General features: G+C 31.2%; 1 protein-coding gene across 1 annotated transcript; it reads left to right on the top strand.

Annotated features, from left to right (window-relative positions):
- The first annotated feature begins 3,477 nt into the window (after positions 1 to 3,477).
- Positions 3,478 to 4,844, top strand: LOC112295841 (non-specific lipid transfer protein GPI-anchored 13). The gene has a single exon (XM_024547840.3). The coding sequence runs from the start codon at positions 3,964 to 3,966 to the stop codon at positions 4,444 to 4,446; it is 483 nt and encodes a 160-aa protein (XP_024403608.1). The 5' UTR covers positions 3,478 to 3,963; the 3' UTR covers positions 4,447 to 4,844.
- Positions 4,845 to 21,731: the final 16,887 nt, after the last annotated feature.

Genomic DNA, 21,731 nt, shown 5'->3' with positions numbered 1-21,731 from the left:
TCCTTTGAATAACATAAGCTTCTACAAAATATAAGAAATTGTTACAGCTACACCTCCATATCATCTCATGATTAGTTCCATCCATCTCTTATCTCTGACTTGCATTTCCAATCCCATGTCATTTATTTACATCCCCGTTTCATTTCTCCTATCCTTCCTTTCTACTCCCTAACTCCTCAATTCTTCTTTAAGACCTCTTTTATATAATTTGGCCAAGTCTTCTTGATGCGCTTCTAATACGTAAATGTCTCTCTATCTAACTTCTTAATCTTCTCATTGATTATATTACCATGCTTATAAATTTGCTCACTACATGCTTCTTTTTTCCTCTCTTTGCTAGCGTCTATTCTACTACCTCCATTTCAATGATTCTCACATCCATGCATAATGATTTTCTACCAATCTTTTAAAAAAAACCATCTATAAGTCTACAATCCAATTCAAATTATAAGATCTCATTTTTCAAATCAAGCAAGTGAGAGCTACTCTTACTATTTAAGTTGCCTCATCTACAATTGGCTTAGGTACCTTTTTTTTCTTCATATTAAAGATGCACTTCATTATTTTCTACTTTGATTCAAAAAATCTACCATATAATCATCCTTCTACTGCTCAATTGAGAAAGCTAGATCAAACCAATACCTGATTACAACAATGCAAGAAAAAATTCTTGCAATAGAGAAAAAAAATTATTTAGAAAAGATATAAAATGATTTGCAAGAAGTTTGCTATCACATGTTGGAGAAGATGACTTTCATTTGAATTAGTGCAAACTTGTGACCATTGATTTTACTAGAAACAAATCTATGAGAAGATATATCAAGGATATTAGAGGCTTTTTGAATGTCTTGTCTTGCCCTCTCTTAATGCGTCTTTGACTTGCTGCCAACAATACATGATGTGAATTGTGGTGACATCAATTGACAAATTGACTTGAACATGTTGATGTAGTCTAACTTTGCTATGTCCAACAAACAAAGAGAGCTATCTCATTTCTTGGTTGCCTAATAAAATATTTGTAGATAGTATAAACCTTTCTATATTATTTGCCAAAATTTGCCAAAGTTTGTCAAGGAAAATATAAACAAAATTTTAAAATCACATTTTAATGTTGCTTTCAAAGTACAATGCTTTAGAGACTCTAATATGTTATTCACAACACCATTTATTTGATGGTCAATCACTTTGATAGTTGCTGAATTATATTGGTGTGGAATTAAGTTCAATTGATTGTGAAAAATGGACATCAAGTACTCATGGCCTTATCTCCTAGAAATTTAAAGAGATGGGTGATGCAACTTCAAGAAAGAAATCAAAAAATACATTTATGAGACCATCATTGAAATTAGTTTCAAATATAGTTTTTTCAATTGTGCTACGTAATTTCTTATATAAATTGTATGAAACAAGCTTGAAAATAAAGAACAAAATGCACAATTAAATTCAAAAGAATTTGATAAATCCATTAATGGCTTGAGAAATAAGAAAATGAGGATGAAGGGTATTGAGAACAAGGAAATAGGGATGGAGGGTGCTAGGAACAAGAGACAAGGATGGAAAGGGGATTGGGAATAAGGAACATGGATGCTAGAAACAAAAAATGGATGTATTGGAAACAAGAGATGGGAGGGGGGGATAGAAACAATGGACAAGGAGTTGGAAACATAAGACATGGAATTAAAAACAAATGACAAAGTTAGAGGATGGACGAAACTAATCATAAGATGGCAAGGGATGGTGTGGCTTTATAACTCTTTATATGAATTGTATTTATTGTCAAAATTTCTCAAATATCTTAATATTAATTTTAAAAAAAATTATTTCATGAAAATAATAATAAAGATTCATATAGCATCAAATAAAAAATAATTATTTAATTATTTAATTAAAAAAATTTCTATTATAATATAATAATTTTTAATATATATTTTTAAAATGAATTACCAACATTTGTTTAAAGTTTTAATTTTAAATCGTGCAATTTGTCTTTAAAAAACTTTACAACTACTATTTTGATCCTTTTTATAGTTTATTCTAAGTTGTGCTTAAATTATTATAAAAAACTTAATATAATATTTAAAAATATTATATATATATATTTATAAAATATGCTAAGACAACGATTAGAATAGTAGTAATAAAATGATTTTACAAAAAGCTCATAAATAATATTTTTTAATTATAGATTTTATATTATAAAAATAATAATATGTGTTTTAATATAATAATATTTTATTTGAAATAATGTATGTTTTGATGTTTTTTTGTCTATTTAATATCATTTAGGTATAAATTTTATATAAAAAACTGTAAATAAAATAAGTTTTTAAATCTATTACAAGTTCCAAATTTGAAGAGTGTGCTTGAAAGAAGGCAATAGTGGTAAGATGTTTTATTCAAAAAATATTATATATATATATATATATATATATATATATATATATATATACATATTATGAACTATCTGAAAAATTCCTATAAAAATAAATATATGATAATTATAATAATAATAAAAATGAAATTTTAATTCATTTATTTAAAATTTAAATATTTTAGTTTTGATAGATCTTTTAAGCTTGTAATTATTTTTGATCTTCAAATTTATCGAAATAAGATTTATTTATCCAAATAACTACATAGTTATGTAATATCTACATTCTTACATATGTTAAAACATTTTACGACCAAATTTTTTAATTCTTTCTAAAAAACCATGTCTTTAATTACACACACAAGCATGACATTCACTTAACATCTCTTTTTTACACTATTCCAAAAATTACAAAATTCACTTAACATCTCTTTTTTACACAGATATACTACCACAAAATACTCAACAAATTTGTCATATTTTTTTGTAAATTCCTTTGCACATCTCTAAAATCAACATCATCCCTACACAAAAACTTACTTGTCTATAACTCATCGCTAGTGTCAGTATAGCCTTTATTAATTAATTATTTTTTATCTATCTCACTTATCAAACAAAGTATTATATCTTTAATAAAGGAAAAAACAAAAAAAGAATAAGAAAAGAGCCTCCACGGCGTCATTTCGTCTTGCCAAGTCCACGCGACGCAAAGGCTGACGCCAGACGAAGCAGCGTCAAGTCCCGTCACGCCGCGTCACGCCAATACGCGGCGCGGCGAGGCGCGTCAAGTCTCGTCACGAGTCTCGAGGCGGAGCAGGCGAGACTGATTTCGGATGAGAAGAATGGACATGGGAGCGGAGCGAATTGTGAAGGTGGAGCAACGATTGATCCAGCAACAGGAGTCGAAGGAGCAGTGCGAGACGCAGCGAATTCGTGACCACTACTAGTCTCCCAAATAGTAGACGCCGGAGGAGGAGGACTGGTTTGCTTGGTCGCACCCCGAGACGGAACGAAGAATTCAGGTGCGACGCCAGAGCCCAAGAGGAGGAGAGGATCGTCCCGAATGCTTAAGGGTGGGAGCGTCGCTGGTCCACTCCAGAACTTCGCCAAAGGTGTCAGGTGGTCTACCTAGAGTAGGTAAACCTTTTCCGTGGAAATTGGCCGAAGACGAGGTTATCTAACGGCATTGTTTCGAGCGAGAGGGGCAGTAGGTGAGATTCTCCAGCTAGAGGACGCCCCTGACTTGGGGTCAGTGGCAGCAGGCACCCTTGCTTTTTTTCTTTTTTTTCTTTTATTAAATTCGAGGGAAGGATTTTGCGGCTCCGCCATTTTGCTTGTACATCTGCCAGATGAAACTTTATCAGCCACATCGACCGCGGATAGATACGGCGAAACACGGCCGCATATGTGGGTTGCGGGGAAGGGGAGGGGGTGGGCTGTGGACAATGCAATCTGGGTCGCATAGGGGAGAGTTCTGAAAGCTGGTTGGCATCGATTCTAGCTGAGTTTTTTCATGCCACAGTTGAGGTTGTGGGGTCGAGCGGAGTGGGGGGTGACGAACTAGAGGTGGTCGCCGAGTACCGCCGGGCGAGATGATGGTCGCCAGGATTTGCGTCGTGGTTGTGTTGGTGCTAGGTCTAGTGGTGGCAGGAGGAAGAGGAGTTAGTGCTGTAGAAGAGGGAGAGTGTGATTCGGCGTACAACTATCTGCCTGGGTGCTTGACGTTCGTCCAAGGTCCGGACGTTGTGCCGAACGCGGTGTGTTGCGGTGGGATTGAGGAGTTGAATTCGATCAACCCCGGATGCTTGTGTACCATCATCTTAGAATTGGGAGACAATCACAATGTAAATGTCACGAAAGCTTATGCCCTACCCATCACATGCCGCGTAAACGTGGATCTCTTGAAGTGCCCTGCCCTTGTGCTGCCTCCTGGAGCCGCTTTACCCCCTTCAATACCCCCCGGATTGTATTCGCCTGTTCCGGGTGACTTAGCCGCAGCATGGCGAATTGCATCCCCCAGGATGTCGGTGATCGCCGCAGTTCTTGCAGGAGTACTCGCCGTATTAAGAATTTGAGGCGAGGCGCAGTTTTTTGGGGAATTCGCAGTGTACCGATTATGTACCTCTTACTTTTGTCTGATGTGCAGATTGTGCATCCGGCGCAGAAGCAGCAACGATCGGGAGCCAACTCAGCTGTTCATAGATATTTTATCGTAGAATAATAACCAGTTACCTCAAGGAAATCTAGTTTCTAGAGAAGCTGCCCAGGATTGTGTGAGATTCTTCTATTCTTTAGCTTCTTGGGCACCGGGATGTACCTTGGAGTGAATATTGAGGATCTGGAAAGAGGTTTTCCTGTATACTACAGAGAACATGTCGAAATCCTTGGACAGGATATGCATTTGTAAACTTTTCTTCCGGAAATGATTCTCTCGCTCCCTTCCCTTTACGGTGGAGCTAGCTGCTTCAGAAGAGATCGTTTGAAGGCCTTGCTTGTTGCACATGTCTCCCTTACCTGTCTACTCGTTGTGATTAGTGAATCTTCGTATGACCCTTCGACGATCTCTCTGAGGCACTTGATCTGGCCCATCTAGAACACTGGAGATGTGTCTTAGTCAACTGCAACATTTTCGTAGGTCTACCATCACCAGGCTCGCCACAAGGTAGGGATATTTCCATGGCGGTATGAAGCTAGTCGGCACTGACTTAGAAATTCTGTTTCTATGTGCATATAGGAACAGCTCAGCCCATCATTCTCAGTAGTACAAAACCTCAAACCTTGTAGCTATCAGTCGATTTAGTTCTTCACGGATAGGTCCGGATGCAGGGCGATTGTCATCGTAGAAACTGTACATCTCCGGCATTGTTCTAGATGAGATTTCCAATTACAGAGGAAAATCAGTGAGTTAACTTGCAGTATCCTGTGGCTTACAAACAGTTGGGTATTCCTGCAGGATGAAGTAACCGGCTGTGCTATGAGTAGAGTTGAAGGCTGCATTCGGAACTGGAGTCCCACTCCCTAGCAGGAAATGCAACCAGTCTTCATGCAACACATTCCTGAAGTGAGCACAACCCTTATTTGTTTTCCTGGTTGTGAAGAATGCTGCTGGAAAACAGAAAGCCTGTGCTGCATACGAACCGACGTTCTTTGATAAAAATTCAACTAATGGGAAATACTAAATGAATGAAAATTCATTCTATATATATATATATATATATATAAACTAAATTACATCCATTCGAAAAAAATTGGCACCCAATGCTACATCATGTGACAAAAATGTGAATATTGAGTTTGATTGTATTGCTAGGTTATAATGTATGTACTAATATAGTTTGAAAAATCAACATACAGAACTTTTAAAAATATAATAAAATAAAAATCCAAGAAAATGATTTAGGATTGGAGTAGGTTTCAGGGATGGGTTACTACGTATTGTGAGTATAGAAAGAAATAATAACAAGATATGGAGGCATATATGAAATAGTAAACAAAGGTGGCATAAGCATTTCAATTACATAGAGGAATTTATCAAAGAAATATGACATATCTTAAGTAATGGAGATCCACAATCAAATATAACAACCTTATCTTACTAAGACAATGTTAGAAGAGAATCTTTAGATAGGCTCCTTATAAAACCGTGATTTTTTTTCCTATGAGAATAGAATTTAAAAGTGTTGATGTCGACAACATGGTTGTTGCAGCTGATATGAATCTTTTAAGAACTTACAATATTATATCATTTTTTGCAAAGTGGAAGGAGGAGAAACTTCCTAAAAAGAAAATAGCTACTTAATTAGATAAATCTAAAAAACTGATAGAGAATTAGAAAAGAATATTGAAAAAGATTCAATTTTATTTAAATTTGGAACTTAAACTATACATGTGTAGGATATTATTTTGGTGTATATAACCATATAGAGAATTCATACCTTTTAATAAGATGCAAATTTTGATTTAAAAAAAATTATTTAAAAATATTGAATTTTTTTGAAAGTACAAAATTTCCTACTTCAATGGAACTAAATGGAATTTATATAAATATTATAAAATTGAACAATGGTGGCTATTTATATTACAAAGAAGTTGAAAATGGAGTAGAAAAATAATAATAAGGATTAAAAATCTTCTTAAATAATCTATTGACTTAGAGACAATTTTTTCCTTTAATAGGTTATAATAATCTTTTTCTTATTAAAATTTTTTCTTATCAATAGAATAAAACGACTAAAAAAAATTTATTATAAAAAAAAGATAATAGAAATATATAAGACTCAATTTAAAGACAAGAAAATGAATTAGATAAAACATGAGTTATTATAGATGAATATTTTTTCATATTTATAGTGAATTGTAAGAATAAGTAATTATATTGACAAATACATGATATTTTGAAAACAATAGCATGATTCACAAGCTCTAAAGCTTCTAATACATCACAAGAGATTGGAAATAAGATCATACAACCAAATTCTAAGTCTTTAACATCCTCTTAATAATATATCAATAAAAATTGGTTCTATTTAAAATTTATACATTCCAAATCAAATTACATTCTAACAACTAAAATTCTACAAAGTAGTAATATAGAGGTGAGAGAATTAACTAATAGACTAATATATGCAACCATTGGTTCAACTGTTAGATAAAGATTTTACATTGAGAATCAAATTTTAATTGGATTTGATCTATGAACAAGACATAAATGTGACACATTAAGGCAAGTGAAGTTTAGAGAAGAATCCCAACAATATATTTGAAAGGTTTTCAGATAAAAAAATTATTAAAAAGTCTTCTTTACTATTAAAGATGTGTATGGTATAAAAAAATATATTGTATTAGAAATAATAAAAAATTTATGTAAAAAAAGATACAAATGCTAAAAAAAAAGTCATGTCTAGGCCTTTTGTAAAATTAAATTAATTAAGAGCTATTTATTTGTTAGATCGCAAATAAATAACATAGTCAAATTATTCTTGTATCATTATATTTGATTAAAAATAAATGAATAACACCAATACATTGATAATCTTTGTTGGATGGAAGTAAGTATTTTAATCTTTATCAACATCTCATTTTAATGACTTAGATTATCTAGAAATTGAATCTTAACATAATCTAAAAGAAAATATATTCATGTATTATTAAAGAAGTTAGAAAGTACAAAAAGAAGAGATAGTTGTAAGATTGAAAAAAAAAACTAAAATGGCTATTGTTAAATAAAAAGATGCTAAAAAGTCTTGAATCAAGTATAGAACAAAAATAAAAAATAAAAAAATAAAAAATTATGATAAGATTAAAGATGGCGTTAATCTTGCCTCTATATATACTAGCTACAAAAAAAGTCTTATAAAAACTTTCTAAGAACCACAATGCTTGTAGCCAAACATTGAGTTAAATGTTACTTCTAACATGACTTCTTAGAAATAAGAAACTTGTAGCATAAGTTTCAATAGTCACATGGCTTATTTATAAAATCTAAATATCTAATCTTCATTTAATAAACCTCTTTGAAGCTTCTTAAGAAAGATGTTATCTTTCAAGAATGTTTTTATGTACTTCCACTTCCTTTTATTTAATTCTATTTACTTAAGTAGTTTGGGTATCTATTACATATCTAAGAATGTATACATGGTCATAATAAGTTCATTTATAATGCTTTGATTTTTAATTGATAATAGATAAAACCAATTATTTTTTAATTTAATATTTTATTATATTAATAATTATTAAATTAATTAAATGATATTTAAATATTTATTGATATTTATAATGTACAAAGTTTAATTTAGTATGCCTCAATTGAGATTAGATACTTATATATGTATTGTATTAAATTACAACTAATAATAATAAAAGTATAATTTTTGACATTGTATTATTTTTTAGACTAAAAAATTATAGATGAAAGATAATTTGGAAGAATATTTAAGAGTTTCTAATAAGTAAGGTGATAATAGAGAAAAATGTATGTCTTGGCTTGTGATTTGGTTTCTTAAGGATCTTAATAGAATTTAAATTATAATCATAATCTATAATAAAAAATGTAACCAAATACAAAAATAAAAAATAAACTTATACAAAAAGTGGTTAAAATGTGCAATAAGTATAAAACTTATATAACAAGTAGTTAACATGTACAATACATGGCTAAATTTTTTACCTAAATTTTAACTTATTAATTATCTATAAATTTTTATAAAGTCAAAATAGCATCTATAAAGCTTCTAATAGGCTTCTTCAAAAGATATTATCAAATTCATTTATTTTTATTTCTACCTTATTCTTCTTATTCTTGTAATTATTCATGCCAATATTGATGTCTGTGACAACCATAACTTTAGAGGTCATTTCATTGAGAGTCTTATATATAAAAAATGAAGAAGTTATATTATTTATCTAATGGTAGTAATATGGATAATGATTAGAAATTAAATGTTGAGATATTTTTGAAATATTCATAAAAAATATTTTAATATATTATTCTTCATGAAAATATTGACATTGTTTTTAAATACTTTAAAGAAGAGTATTATAATCAATATTATTTGAGTTATAGAAGAATTTAGAATTGATAATAGAGAAGTTATTAGTTATGGTCTGAAATGCCTTAAAAAAATATATATATTAATTCATATGTCAATATTTAAGGCAAAAAATAAAAACAATAAGATTTGAACTTTAAAATATTAAAAAAATTGGCATTAGAATTATAAAATCATATATATATATATATATATATATATTGGTTATATATAAGATACTTTAAAATTTTTAAATTTAATATTATAATTTTTTTATATTATATCTTAACTAATGATTTGTATTTAATATATTTTTATAAGGTCTTGACTGGAAATATTAAAATAAACAATTTTTTAAATTCTTAATTGCTACACTAGTTTAAATTATTATATGTAGTAGATGAATTTAGGATGTCATTAAAAGTTTATGTGCTTTGGATGCATTTTATGTATTCTTTGTAAAGAATCATAAATTATAAAGATGTAATGAAACATAGAGACAACCAATATTTTTAAGTTAAAAATTTTCATTACAATAAATTTTGTTAGTCATATAATAAAGAATAAATGAGCTATGTAAAGTTTTTGGAACTACTTAAGTATAGTAGTGCATGAAAGAATGAGATAAGAAGATATTATTTCTACTACTATATTTTAATTTATAATATTTTTTTATTTTATAATTTTATAAATTTTTAGGAATTTTTTTATTTTAAATTAAGAAAAATACTAAATTATTTTTTGATTTTGGGTGATTGAAGTTATCTAAATCAGTTTACAATATATATGCTTCTAGAAAATTTAAATTATTTAGAATCATTGTATTACTTATAATTTTTGTTCTTATAAAATTATTGTATCTATAATACATAATAAGATAGGATAAAACTATAATTGTATAAGATTATAAGTATAATCTTAGATTTCATATGTAATTTTTATAAAAGAATTAAAAAAATATTATATTTATAGTTATATATTGACTTTTGTCTAGATACTTGAATATCCACTATGTCTAATCAATTGCTTTAGAATTAAAGAAATATGATAAATTTGGACAAAAAAAGGTGAAAATATCTTTTAAAACTAGTTACTAGACATAAAAGATATTAGAAAAAAATAATGGTAAAAGAATTTTAATAAAAAATAAAGAATATAGGCTTTTAATATATATATATATATATATATATATATATATATGTGTGTCACGTACATACATAGGTATTTTAGTAAATACCTATATGATTAGGTAGGAATAGGTAAAAGTAGATAAAAGTAGGTTAATTTCATAAGATCTTTTAGAGTAGCTTCTTGGAAGCTTCATAGATGCTACTTGACTTTACATGTGTCTTTAGTTGATTGATAGGTTAGAAACTTGGTCAAAAAGTTAATCACATGTTGGTAGCTTGCAGAAAAAGCTAACAATGTGGCGCTCATATAGAAAACTTGCATTGTAGATTAAGATATGTATCTAACAAAGTAAGCACATTTTGGAGATCCTATCAGACATTACTACAAAGCTCTTAATTAAGAGTATATATAGAGGCAAAAGTGAAGCCTTCTTCATTCTTGTCAACACCTTTTAAGTCCTTAGTCGTATTTCAAGATTTTTTAGTTTTTTTGGTTTTGACAATAGCCATTCTAGTTTAATATTACATTGCTTTTTGAGTGATTTTCTAGTTTTCTTTAGTGACATAAGAGTGTATTGAGGATTTTCTTTCTTCAAGATTCATGTCCTTGATAGTTTGATAAGAATGCTAATATACTATTTTTTTTCTTGTTTAAGAAGTGAGTGGATTATTCCACTTCTATTGTTGTATTTTTGAAGGTTGTAGACTATCCACCTTTAAACAAAAAAAATTATTTTCTAAGACTAATCTTTTCCTTAAAGAAAGCGGATTATCCCTCTTTGTAAATTTTTTTATTAGAGGTTGTGGATTACCCTCTTCTAATTTAATTTTTTGAATTTTTTTGAATTATCTATGGAAGAAAAGATTATAGATATTATTCTTAGTAGAAGTAAAAATAAATTTATAATTATTACAGATCTTCATAAGCTTCTCAAAACTCTAAGAATAAAAATTTCACGTATTTTCAATGTGAATCATGGAAGTACTATACCTACACCTATGGAAGAAGTTCAAAGTCTGCGGCAAGAAGTTGTGTAGTTGAAGGAAGCAAGTAGATCGACTTCACAATCAAATCCATAGAATTTTGCTTCTACAAGTATGATGGAGATAAGGATTAGTATGCCTAAGAAGTTTGATAGAACAAGATCAAAATTTTGAGGATTTTTGCAACAAGTCAAGTTCTATCTAAGCTTGTATCTTTTCTAATATCTCTATAGATTTACTTAAGTCAGATTCATATGTGCACTTCTATCAAAAAGTGCTCTTTCTTGATTTTTACCTTTAATAGAAAAGATTTTCAACTCTTTTATGATTTGAATTGATTTCTAAAAATATTTACGGCCACATTTGAAGAAAGTAATAAAAAAAGAGTAGTAGAGACCAAATTCTTATCTTTACAGCAAAGATCACAATCAACCACCATATATGCTGTTAAATTCCAAAACTTCACTTGTGACTTGGATTGGAATGACAAAGCCCTTATCAATCAATTTTAATATGGATTGAGGGATAATATCAAATACTTATTATTTATAATACTAAAATTAGAATCTTTAGAATAATTTATTGTTCAAGCCATTACATGTAATAATTGATTATTTGAAAGATGTCAAGAACAAAGATATGACTGGAGAGGAACAAATCAAATAATGACAGAAGCTCCTAAGTTTTCAAAAACTTATTTATCAAAGCCAAAACCAATACGAGTTGATACGGTACGTTTTAAATCCTTGACAAAGGAGGAAAAGAGTCAACAATATCAAGAAGGCTTATGCTTATATTATGGAAAAGCTAAACATACTACTCAATATTATCTAAAGAAACAATCCAATTATAAAATAAGAAGCACTATTGCCAAAGAAGATAACATATTGGAAAACAAGTTGTTCTAGCTACAATAGAGACTGTGGGACTGAAATCATGTGCAACATCTAGTAAAGGTCATGTTCTCTCCTTTCATCCCTTATCTGGTTTTACAATAGAAGTCCATTTAAGATCAAAATATCACAAAGTGTGAGCCATTGAATTGACTTATTTTGATATTTAGTATAAAAAATGGACTTATTGTGCATAAAACACAAATTTTATGAATTAATATTAGAATTTAAGAAAAAAATAGAAAATAATTTTTCAATAGTAGACATGCAATCTAAGATAGAGTTTAATAAGAAAAAACTATAAAGACTATTTTTTTGTTTGCTAATAATAGATAAATTATAAAAGAAGTAGTCTTGGTGTCAAAAAAAGAAAAAAAAATCTTATGAGGTTTAATTATGATGGATTTGAAGATTTTTTCCAAATTCAACAAATTCCAAGTGGCAAAGTAATTCTTCTAATTTATGGAAGCCTTTCACATGCAATGGAGGCATCAAATGTACTATGTGGAGTAAAGAAAACAAGATCAGTGGATGAAGGAAGGCCATAGATTTACATTAGAGATCTTAGAGATCAAGGATGGAGATGTGGCCACCCTTCCACAAGCCACCACTCAATTGTATAAGAGTAGTTTGGTTTCCCAAGCCTCTCTCTCTCTCTCTCTCTCTCTCTCTTTCTTTCTTTTGATGAGGGCAAAGCCATACCTACATGTGGTCTCAACCCTAATCCTAATCTTATTTTTTTACTTCTTTCTTAATCTTAGATCTTATTGTGAACTTTAAGAACATATGGGCATTGGTTTTGTGTCATAGGTGGTGCTTATTGTGGTTTAAAAGGCGCCCCTTTGCAATTAGTGGTCACTAATCATTTCCATAGTCAAAAGGGTTTGAGGGGCCTCGGATTTTCCTCAATTAATCTGTGATTTTTTTATTATTTTTAAGTGAAAGTTTTTCATCACTTAGCTCTTGTTATTAGCTTTCCAACGAGCTAAGGTTTGCTCAATTTGGAGTTGAACCGAGTTTTTGGTGAATTTGTGAGTACACAGGGGGTGGCTACTTTGGCAGTTTCAATAACCCAACTTTGAAAAGGCATTCTTCAGTTCCACTCAATGGGATCATTTTTAAATTTTAAAATAACAAAAATATTCAATTTTAACTTCCAGTGGCGTAAATTTCATTAAATTTGAATCAAATTTGAATTTTTAATGAATTTTTGAATGAAGGGGGGTCGGCTGCAACGGCAGGCCCAATGATCCAACTTTGAAGAAGCATTGCTCACAACTTAGGTACTAGATTGCCACGAAAATTACAGAAAAATAGTGCCTTGAAGTTGAATTTCCAACACAACAAAAATCAATAGATTTGAAGCTAATTTGAATTTTTGGCAAATTTTGGAGTAAAGGGGGGGTGCTTCCCTTAATTCTTGTACGTTGTCAAGGTACTTCCGCTTGTACCTCTCTTTATTTATTTATATTTTCTTTTCTTTTCTTTTATTTTTATTTTTTACAGTAACTTTAAACTTCTACATTCATTTTTGGCTTTAATTTTTAACTTTTAATCTTCTCCGTTTACTTTTATTTTTATCTTTTAACCTTTACTTTATTTTTATTTTTATTTTTACTTTTACTTTTACTTTATTTTTATTTTTTACTTTACTTTTAATCTTTACTTTACTTTTAAATTTTAATTTTAACTTTTAACTTTTAATCCAACCTTTAAAAATTATATTTACTATGGATTAAGGATAATAACTTAATTAATTACTTTTACCATTAGTTAATTAAGAAGTAAAAATTTATATATTTTTAAAAAGAAGAAAATAATAAAAAGTAATAAATAAGAACTAATAAAAATAAAAAAAATAATAAAAATTTAACCAAATTATCTAATTAGAAGTAGAAGGAAGAATTATTTTGCATGAAGTTAAGGAGTGAATTATCATTGTGAATGTGAGTAATGTTAAAGGATTTGATTAAAAAATGATGTTTTAAGAAGAACAAGTAATAAGTGGATTAGAATTTAAATGATAGCTTTATTTTAAATTCATATAGTTAATTCACTTATTGAGAGTTAGAATAAACTTTTAATTAATGGAGGTTTATTTTAGCTCATACAAAGTCTTAGCCTTGTTGGATTCAAGAACCTCACCTTATTTCATAGATGAAGACTTTGTCAAAAAACAAGATATAATCTTAGTTAAGAAAATCAAATTTGTTTATGTAGAAGTAATAGATGAAAGTTCATTGTCTTCTGAGGATGTTACAGATGAAACTATTTTTGTAGAAGTAGCAACTAGTAGTTACAATAGTTTAGTAATATTTAATATGATTAATTTTCCTTCTAATCCAATGATTTTAGGATTATCATGGTTAGAAAGATATAACCCTCAAATATATTGGATTTCTCACAATCTTTATTTCTTCCATAGTTTATTCCAAGGTCTTGCTAGGCAAGTAGAAATCCATAAGTCTACATAGCCAAATCCTTATTGATAGGTACAAAAGCTTTCATGCATGCCACAAATGAAAGGCCATCTTTTGCTATATATGCCATGCCTATTGCTAATGGTGAGAAGATATCAAGTAGTATTCTTAGCTAATATCAAGATTTCCAACATGTTTTTGAAAAGAAAATTGCAGATATTCTTCTAAAACATCGTTCTTATGATGTTACCATTGATCCTCAAGAAAGAACTCAACCACCATTTGGACCAATCTATAGCCTATTACAAAATGAGTTGGCTACATTCAAAGAATACATTGATGAGAATTTGGCTAAGAGCTTTATACGCCAATTTAAATCTTCAATTAGTGATAGTATCTTATTTGTGAAGAAAAAAGAGGGATATCTATGGGTGTTTGTGGATTATCAAGGACTTAATAAGATCACCATCAAGAATAGATATCTTCTACTTTTGATTTTAGGACTTTTTGATCAACTAAATCAAGAAAAAAGATCTATACAAAAATAGATCTATGAAGAGTATATAACTTGATCCACATCAAAGAAAGAGTTGAATGGAAGACCACTTTTCGAACTAGGTATGGATATTTTGAATATAATGTCATGCCTTTTAGACTCACCAATATACCAGCTACTTTTTAACATCTAATGAATGATGTCTTTTGTGAATTTCTTGATGTTTTTGTCATCTATTATTTAGATGATATTTTAATCTATTCTAAGAACACAGAAAAGCATGAAATTCATGTTTGTCATATATTACAAAAACTAAGAGATGTAGGATTATATACAAAGATAAAAAAGTGTGTATTCTACACTGCTCAAGTTGACTTTTTGAGATACATCATTTCTAATGAAGGCCTTAAGATAGATCCAAAGAAAGTCCAAACTATCACTGATTGAAAGATCTCAAGAATAATAAAAAAAGTGCAATGCTTTTTGGACTTTGCTAATTATTAACAAATCTTTATCAAGAACTTTTTTCAAGTTGTAGCTCCACTTACATATATGACTTATAAAGACAAACTTGAGTAGATTAAAGAAGCTGAAGCATCATTTGTTGCTTTGAAGAAGGAATTTACTTTTGAACCAACTTTGTATCATATTGATTTTTTTAAAGTAATTTTTATACAAACAAATGTATCAAAATTTGCTTCAAGTATAATATTATCACAAATGAGAACAGATGACAAATTCCATCCAATAGCTTTTCATTCTAGGAAATTTTCAAGGTCGAGATTAACTATGAAATCCACAATAAAGAATATTTTGTAAATATGGATTCATTTCAAGAATGGCATCATTATCTAGAAGGCACTTCAAGTCCAGTCACAATAGATACAAATTACAAGAACCTCTAATAATTCATGTTGGCATGTGTTTTGAATTGTTGCCAAGTCCGTTGGAACATATCATTATCAAGATTTGATTTTAAGATCTTATATCAACTTGAAAAATAACAAGGTTTATCAAATGCTCTTTGTAAATGCTCTTATCTTATACCAAAAGAAGAAGACGTATCTTTTGATCAACAAAAAATAATCGTCTTGAAGCCAAAGCATTTTCATCTTCAAGTAATAAAATCAACATTGATTATTGATTTGATTTTTATTAAATAAATTCAATCAAGTATATTCTTTGATCTTCTTGTTTATGATATTAAGAATCTTTCTTCTAAGTCTCATGATGTTTCAAAGTTTGAGTTCAAAAACAACCTACTCTACTTCAAAGGATGCATATATGTTCTAGAAAGAGAAGCTCGTGTTCATGTTCTTCAAGCACATTATGAATTTTCAAAAGTAGGATATTTTAGATACAACAAGACTTTAGAGCTTTTATCTAGAGATTTTTGGTAGCTGCAATTGTGGAAGGTGGTAAAAAACTTTGTCTAGTTATGTGACGTTTGTTTAAGATCAAAAACTTCTCATCATCAACTTTATGGATGTCTCCAACAATTGCCTATACTTGAACAACCATGGTCTTCCATTTCTATAGCTTTTATTATAGATCTTTTAAGTTCAAGTTCATATTATGAGTGTAAATTTCACCCCTCTATCCAAATTACAAGATGACATCAATTAAAAGTTACTTGTAATAAGTAATCTAAAGTAAAAGATGCAATGAACAAGAACAAAAGAAGAAAATAATACAAATAAGGGAAAGAAATATATACATGCAAATATACAATCCAAAACTTAGTCACAATCTGTTCATTGTGTTTTCACCTAATAAAAAATAAAAAATAAAAAGTATAATTATCATTTTACTTATTCTAGAAATTCTTTTCAGAATAAACCTGTTTAGGGAGATTCAAACATAGGAAAAGACTAAGTATATGAGTTCTACTTGTTAAGGTCATATAATTAATCGTATTCTAAATCATTCAAAACACCAAATAATACTACAATACTTTCCACTTCCTAATAGTACTCTATAATCATTGATAACAACAAAATACAATTCTCGCACTGTCTTAAAAGACCGCTCCAAATACATAAATTCCATCCAACACCAAAAATAATAAACTTCCACTCCAAAAAATCTGTCTTCACATAATTTCTATAATCACAAACTTCTTCTATCAAAATACACATAACTCTCAATAAACAATAATCATAATCTTCTATCCATTAATAATCTTCTACAAAATTTGATAACAAACTCTTAATATCTTCTCACAATAATCCAACCACATAGTACTCGAATTATATAATCAATAACTCATAAATCAATCTTTGATTTGTTCCACAAATTTACTTCACAATATTCAGAAACTATCCATTACTCTTCAACAACAAAGAAACAAAAAAGTAGCACCAAGCTTACTTTGGCTCATGACTATCACAGTTTGGCCCTTAGACTAACTTCTACAATTCCTATATACTTACTTTCTATTCCTAGATTCTAACCATAATCCTGTAATTAATTTCTTTTAATAACTAAGTTAACCATCTGTCCTCCTGAACTGACTATTCTATAGACTATTAGTCTATTTTATCAATATCTTACAGAAACGAACTAATATCTATTCTATAAAAAATATATTTTTAGATAGATATTTTTTTTTTCTTTCCATTGGTATAAAAAATATATAAATCCGAATTACTATGAGTAAGTTATGAAGGTTTGAAACAACAAGTAAATAAACAAAAAGTTAAGTAAAAATATTTTACCTCAAGGATAATTTTCTTATAGATCAAGGGTTTGAGCCTCACCAAGGCTCACATGTAGTGTATAAGAGTTTCTAAAGAGGCCTTGAGGCCTTAGTCTTATCTTCCTACATATACCCAAGGTGCTACAACCCATATGGGACTTGTACACCTTTCTTCCTATAAGGACTAGATATAAGGGACATAGTCTTTAGAACCTTCTAGAGATAAGTTTCTAGAACCTTCTAGAAGCAAGTCTCTGGAACCTTCTAGAAGCTTCTTAATTGATAGAAGATGTTAGGGACATAGTCTTTAGAACCTTCTAGAAGGAAGTCTCTAGAACCTTTTAGAAGCTTCCTAGTTGGTAGAAGTTACTTGAGAAGCTTCCTAAATAGGAGAATATATTGGAATCGAGGCTGAAGAGTTCTTCAGTCTTGACAACACATCTCTTGGAGCTCTAGCTCACCTCTCTGGTGTTGTTCTTGTATTCATCTGATTAATCTAGTTCTTGCTAGTTCTTCTTAAACTTCTTGTTAGATCTCGAGTCTGTATTTCTGTGTTTGTGATAGTTTGTCGAGACTGCACTCACCTCAGATATCAGAGTTAGTTTCTACCTCGTTAGAGTGCAGATTACCCCTCTGCTTGGAAGTGTACTCGCATTTTAGAGGTTGCGGATTATCCTCCTCTAAACTGATACTTCTTTTGTTATAATATTGGAGTCTTATTCTTCTAGGAAAGAGTCGATTACCCATTTCCTTGAAGCTCTTAAGGCATTTTAGAGGTTGCGGAGTACCCTCCTCTAAACCAATATTGTCTCCTTGTAGAGGCATTTTTGTCCTTCTTTTAAAATGGCCGGAGGCCAAGACATTAGTATGACAAAAAGTTCGGAGTCCAAGTTGGATGCTATCATGAATGCCCTCGCTACGTTAATCTTCGATACCGCTTTGTACTTACGATCTTGTATCCACTGACTGTCTTGCTAGATTAACCCAATAAATTTCATTCATTCCGCATATTCAATCCTATAGACACCCTTTTAATTCTTCAATCACAGACGTAACTCGATTTCACAAAACAGTCAAGAGTAATCAAATCCACTTCATTAAAAAAATCCCGATTCACCATTACAACACTGACTTCAGCAACGATTGCCTCAGTCTTTTCAAAACTCTATGAAGAAGAAAAATCCAATTCTCCGTCTTTTCTTCCCCGAGTCGAAACATGAAGCTCCTCTCCAATCTCCTTGATCTTCAAAAACCTCCAATCAAATCGAACTAGTAACCTTGAAAAAAAAAAGCTTGAAGCTAGCTCTGCGATCTAAAAAAAAAAACCCCCCCCCCTGATCTGAAAAAAAAAAACCCCCTAAAACTTATTCTCCCCCTAACCTTATCCTCTGAATTTCTTCAATCTTCCGTCTAAGATCCGGAATTGGCTCCCATCATCAGAGCTTAGATCCAAAATTGGCTCCCGCCGTCAGAGCTTCCTCCTCCATTTTTACCTTTAAGAAATCCATTTACCAAAAACAACGTTCCCTGAAACGGCACAGAGAATAGGACAGCCTGAAACAGAATCGAAACCCCGTACTCGGGTCCACATTGAGTCGCCCGACCAATTCAGGTCTTATATTGGATAAGATGCCCATAGTAACCTGGATATTTGCGTAATTGGGTCAAATTCGTCCTTTGCGTCAGACTGGCTGAGGCTCGTAGTAAGACCTGGATTTTCCCGTAACTAGACTGCATTGGGTTGCCCGACCAATGCTGGTCTCATATTGGATAAGATGCCCGTAGCAACCTGGATGTTCCCGTAATTGGATCAAATTGGTCCTTCGCGTCAGACTGGCTGAGGCCCGTAGTAAGACCTAGATTTTCCCGTAACTAGACTGCATTGGATTGCCCGACCAATGCAGGTCTCATATTGGGTAAGATGCCCATAGCAACCTGGATGTTCCCGTAATTAGACTGCATTGGGTTGCCCGACCAATGTAGGTCTCATATTGGGTAAGATGCCCGTAGTAACCTGAATGTTCCCGTAACTAGACTGCATTGGGTTGCCTGACCAATGCAGGTCTCATATTGGATAAGAGGATCCAGATTGAATTCTTGAAATTGGATCCAATTGGCTCTTCGAACCAAGCTCATTCGTCGTGTGAATTGGTCCTTTCTCTTCCTGCTAACTCCCATTATTGGAATCGAATGGAACATTTCAGTATGCCCCGGCTGACTGTAACGGGGTGACTGAACCTGGCTACTCAGTATTTGCACTGGAGTTGGTCGTTGCTTCCAATATTCGAGGTAACTGAACATTAATAAAAGTCCCCTTTCTTTATATTTTCACGATATACTCGTGTTACAATACGACATTCACCCCCTCTGAACCTATGCATCCTCTGGTATGCACCAATTTACCCAATTGTTGTTTGATTCAGAATATATCCTCTACGTCTTTGCCCAATTTGTCTTCGTCACCTTCATTATCCAAATCACTTTCAATCTCTTACTGCGGAATCTCTATACCTTCATTAAGGTCTTCCATATTCATCTCCGCATGTCTTCGTTTAAATATTTTTACTCGCTTCCCTGCAATTGGTATTTTCAATTTTGTACCATCTAACTCCCGTAATGAGTAAGTCGCATTATCATGAACAGTTGTTACTACATATGGTCCAAACCAACGTTTTGAAAATTTTTGCAAAGTACTATGTTGATTATCCAGACTATTGTCATAAACAAGTACCCAGTCACCTTCCTCGATTGCTTTTGGTCTCAATTGATGTTGCTTATCGAATCGCGCCTTGTTTTGTAACCTTGCTCTTTTTAACCTTTCCAATGCTATTTGCACATCTTCCGTTCTTTGCTCCAATTGTCGAATCCTAATAGCCAGAAGTTCTTCTCTTGTCAATCCATCTTCCCATGGTAGCATACTCCAAGTAAGTACCTTTTCTTCAATCGACATAATTGGTTTTTGACCTGTCATAAGCTCTATTGGCATATATCCTGTCACCGAACTATGTGTTGTTCGATCAGCCCATAATGCAAATGACAAAAGCCGTGGCCACTCTTTAACTTTCCCATTACAAGCTTTAACTAATGCTTTCACAATCGGTGGGTGACCGCATTCGCTTTTTGCATTCCCTTCTGGATTATAAGCAGTAGTCAGTGATAGTTTAACTCTACATCTTTCAAAGAACTTACGAGCTTCTTGTGCATTTAATTCTCCACGATCTGCAGTGATTTTTCCTACGCATCCGTAGCGGCAAATGACATCTTCAAGCAAAAACCTACAAATCCCCTCTGTAGATTTTGTCCTCAATGCTCTTCCTTCTACTTGATTTGATAAATCTTCAAAAGCTAAAACCAAATATCTCATCTACCATAACCCAACCGACATAATAACCAAATCAACAACCCATTTAAAATGAATAGCCAGAGGATACGTAGGATGAAGACCATCTCGATGTCGGATATTAGAATACGATTGACAGATTTCACATGACTCTACAAATGAGAGCACATCTCGATACATATTTTTCCACCAATATCGTTCCTTGAATTTAGCAAAAGTAGCCCAGATTCCTCTATGCCCTGCCCATAAACTATCATAAAACTCCTTTAATAATTTTAGTCTTTCTTCTTTTTTGCCTATCACTCGTCGTGGCATCCCAATTCCTTTCTTCGGTCTCTTCCATAAGAATCCATCTCAAAGTAAAAATCCATATGCTTTTTTTCTTATTTGTTTGAATTTTTTTGTAGACCAATTTCCCTGCTTAGTCAAGGTATTCAAGTAATGACCAATATCCAATAATTCTCCTTCATAAGATTCTTCAAGAAATAGCTTGTCTTCTCTGTTGAGATTTGATATTGAATAGAATTTCAATCCGACGTCATTAATGTCTTCAACCATTTCGTCCTCCCTCTCATATCTTGCTCGAGATAGCATGTCTGATACTAAATTGTCTTTCCCAGTAATATGCTTAAATTCTGGATTTAGTGACTTAATATAAGCAATCCATCTCAACATTGCAATATCTGGCGTTGAACAGTTAATAATCATTTCAAGCAATGGCAAGCAATCTGTTTCAATTACTACTACTACCTCAATCAAATAGTCCTTTTCAGCTTTTATAGCTGAAACGACTCCCCAAAGTTCTCTTTTGACTTGCAAATATACACGCTGACGAATACTTAAAACTTTAGCCCCAAATCGAACTGCAAATC

This window comes from Physcomitrium patens, chromosome 19 (genome assembly GCF_059467195.1).
Source record: "Physcomitrium patens ecotype Gransden chromosome 19, ASM5946719v1, whole genome shotgun sequence".
NCBI classification, from domain to species: Eukaryota; Viridiplantae; Streptophyta; class Bryopsida; order Funariales; family Funariaceae; genus Physcomitrium; species Physcomitrium patens.
This window is presented reverse-complemented; position numbering and strand designations above follow the sequence as displayed.

Excerpts from the sequence above, each read along its gene's own strand:
- LOC112295841 (XM_024547840.3), top strand. The coding sequence starts at position 3,964 with ATGATGGTCGCCAGGATTTGCGTCGTGGTTGTGTTGGTGCTAGGTCTA.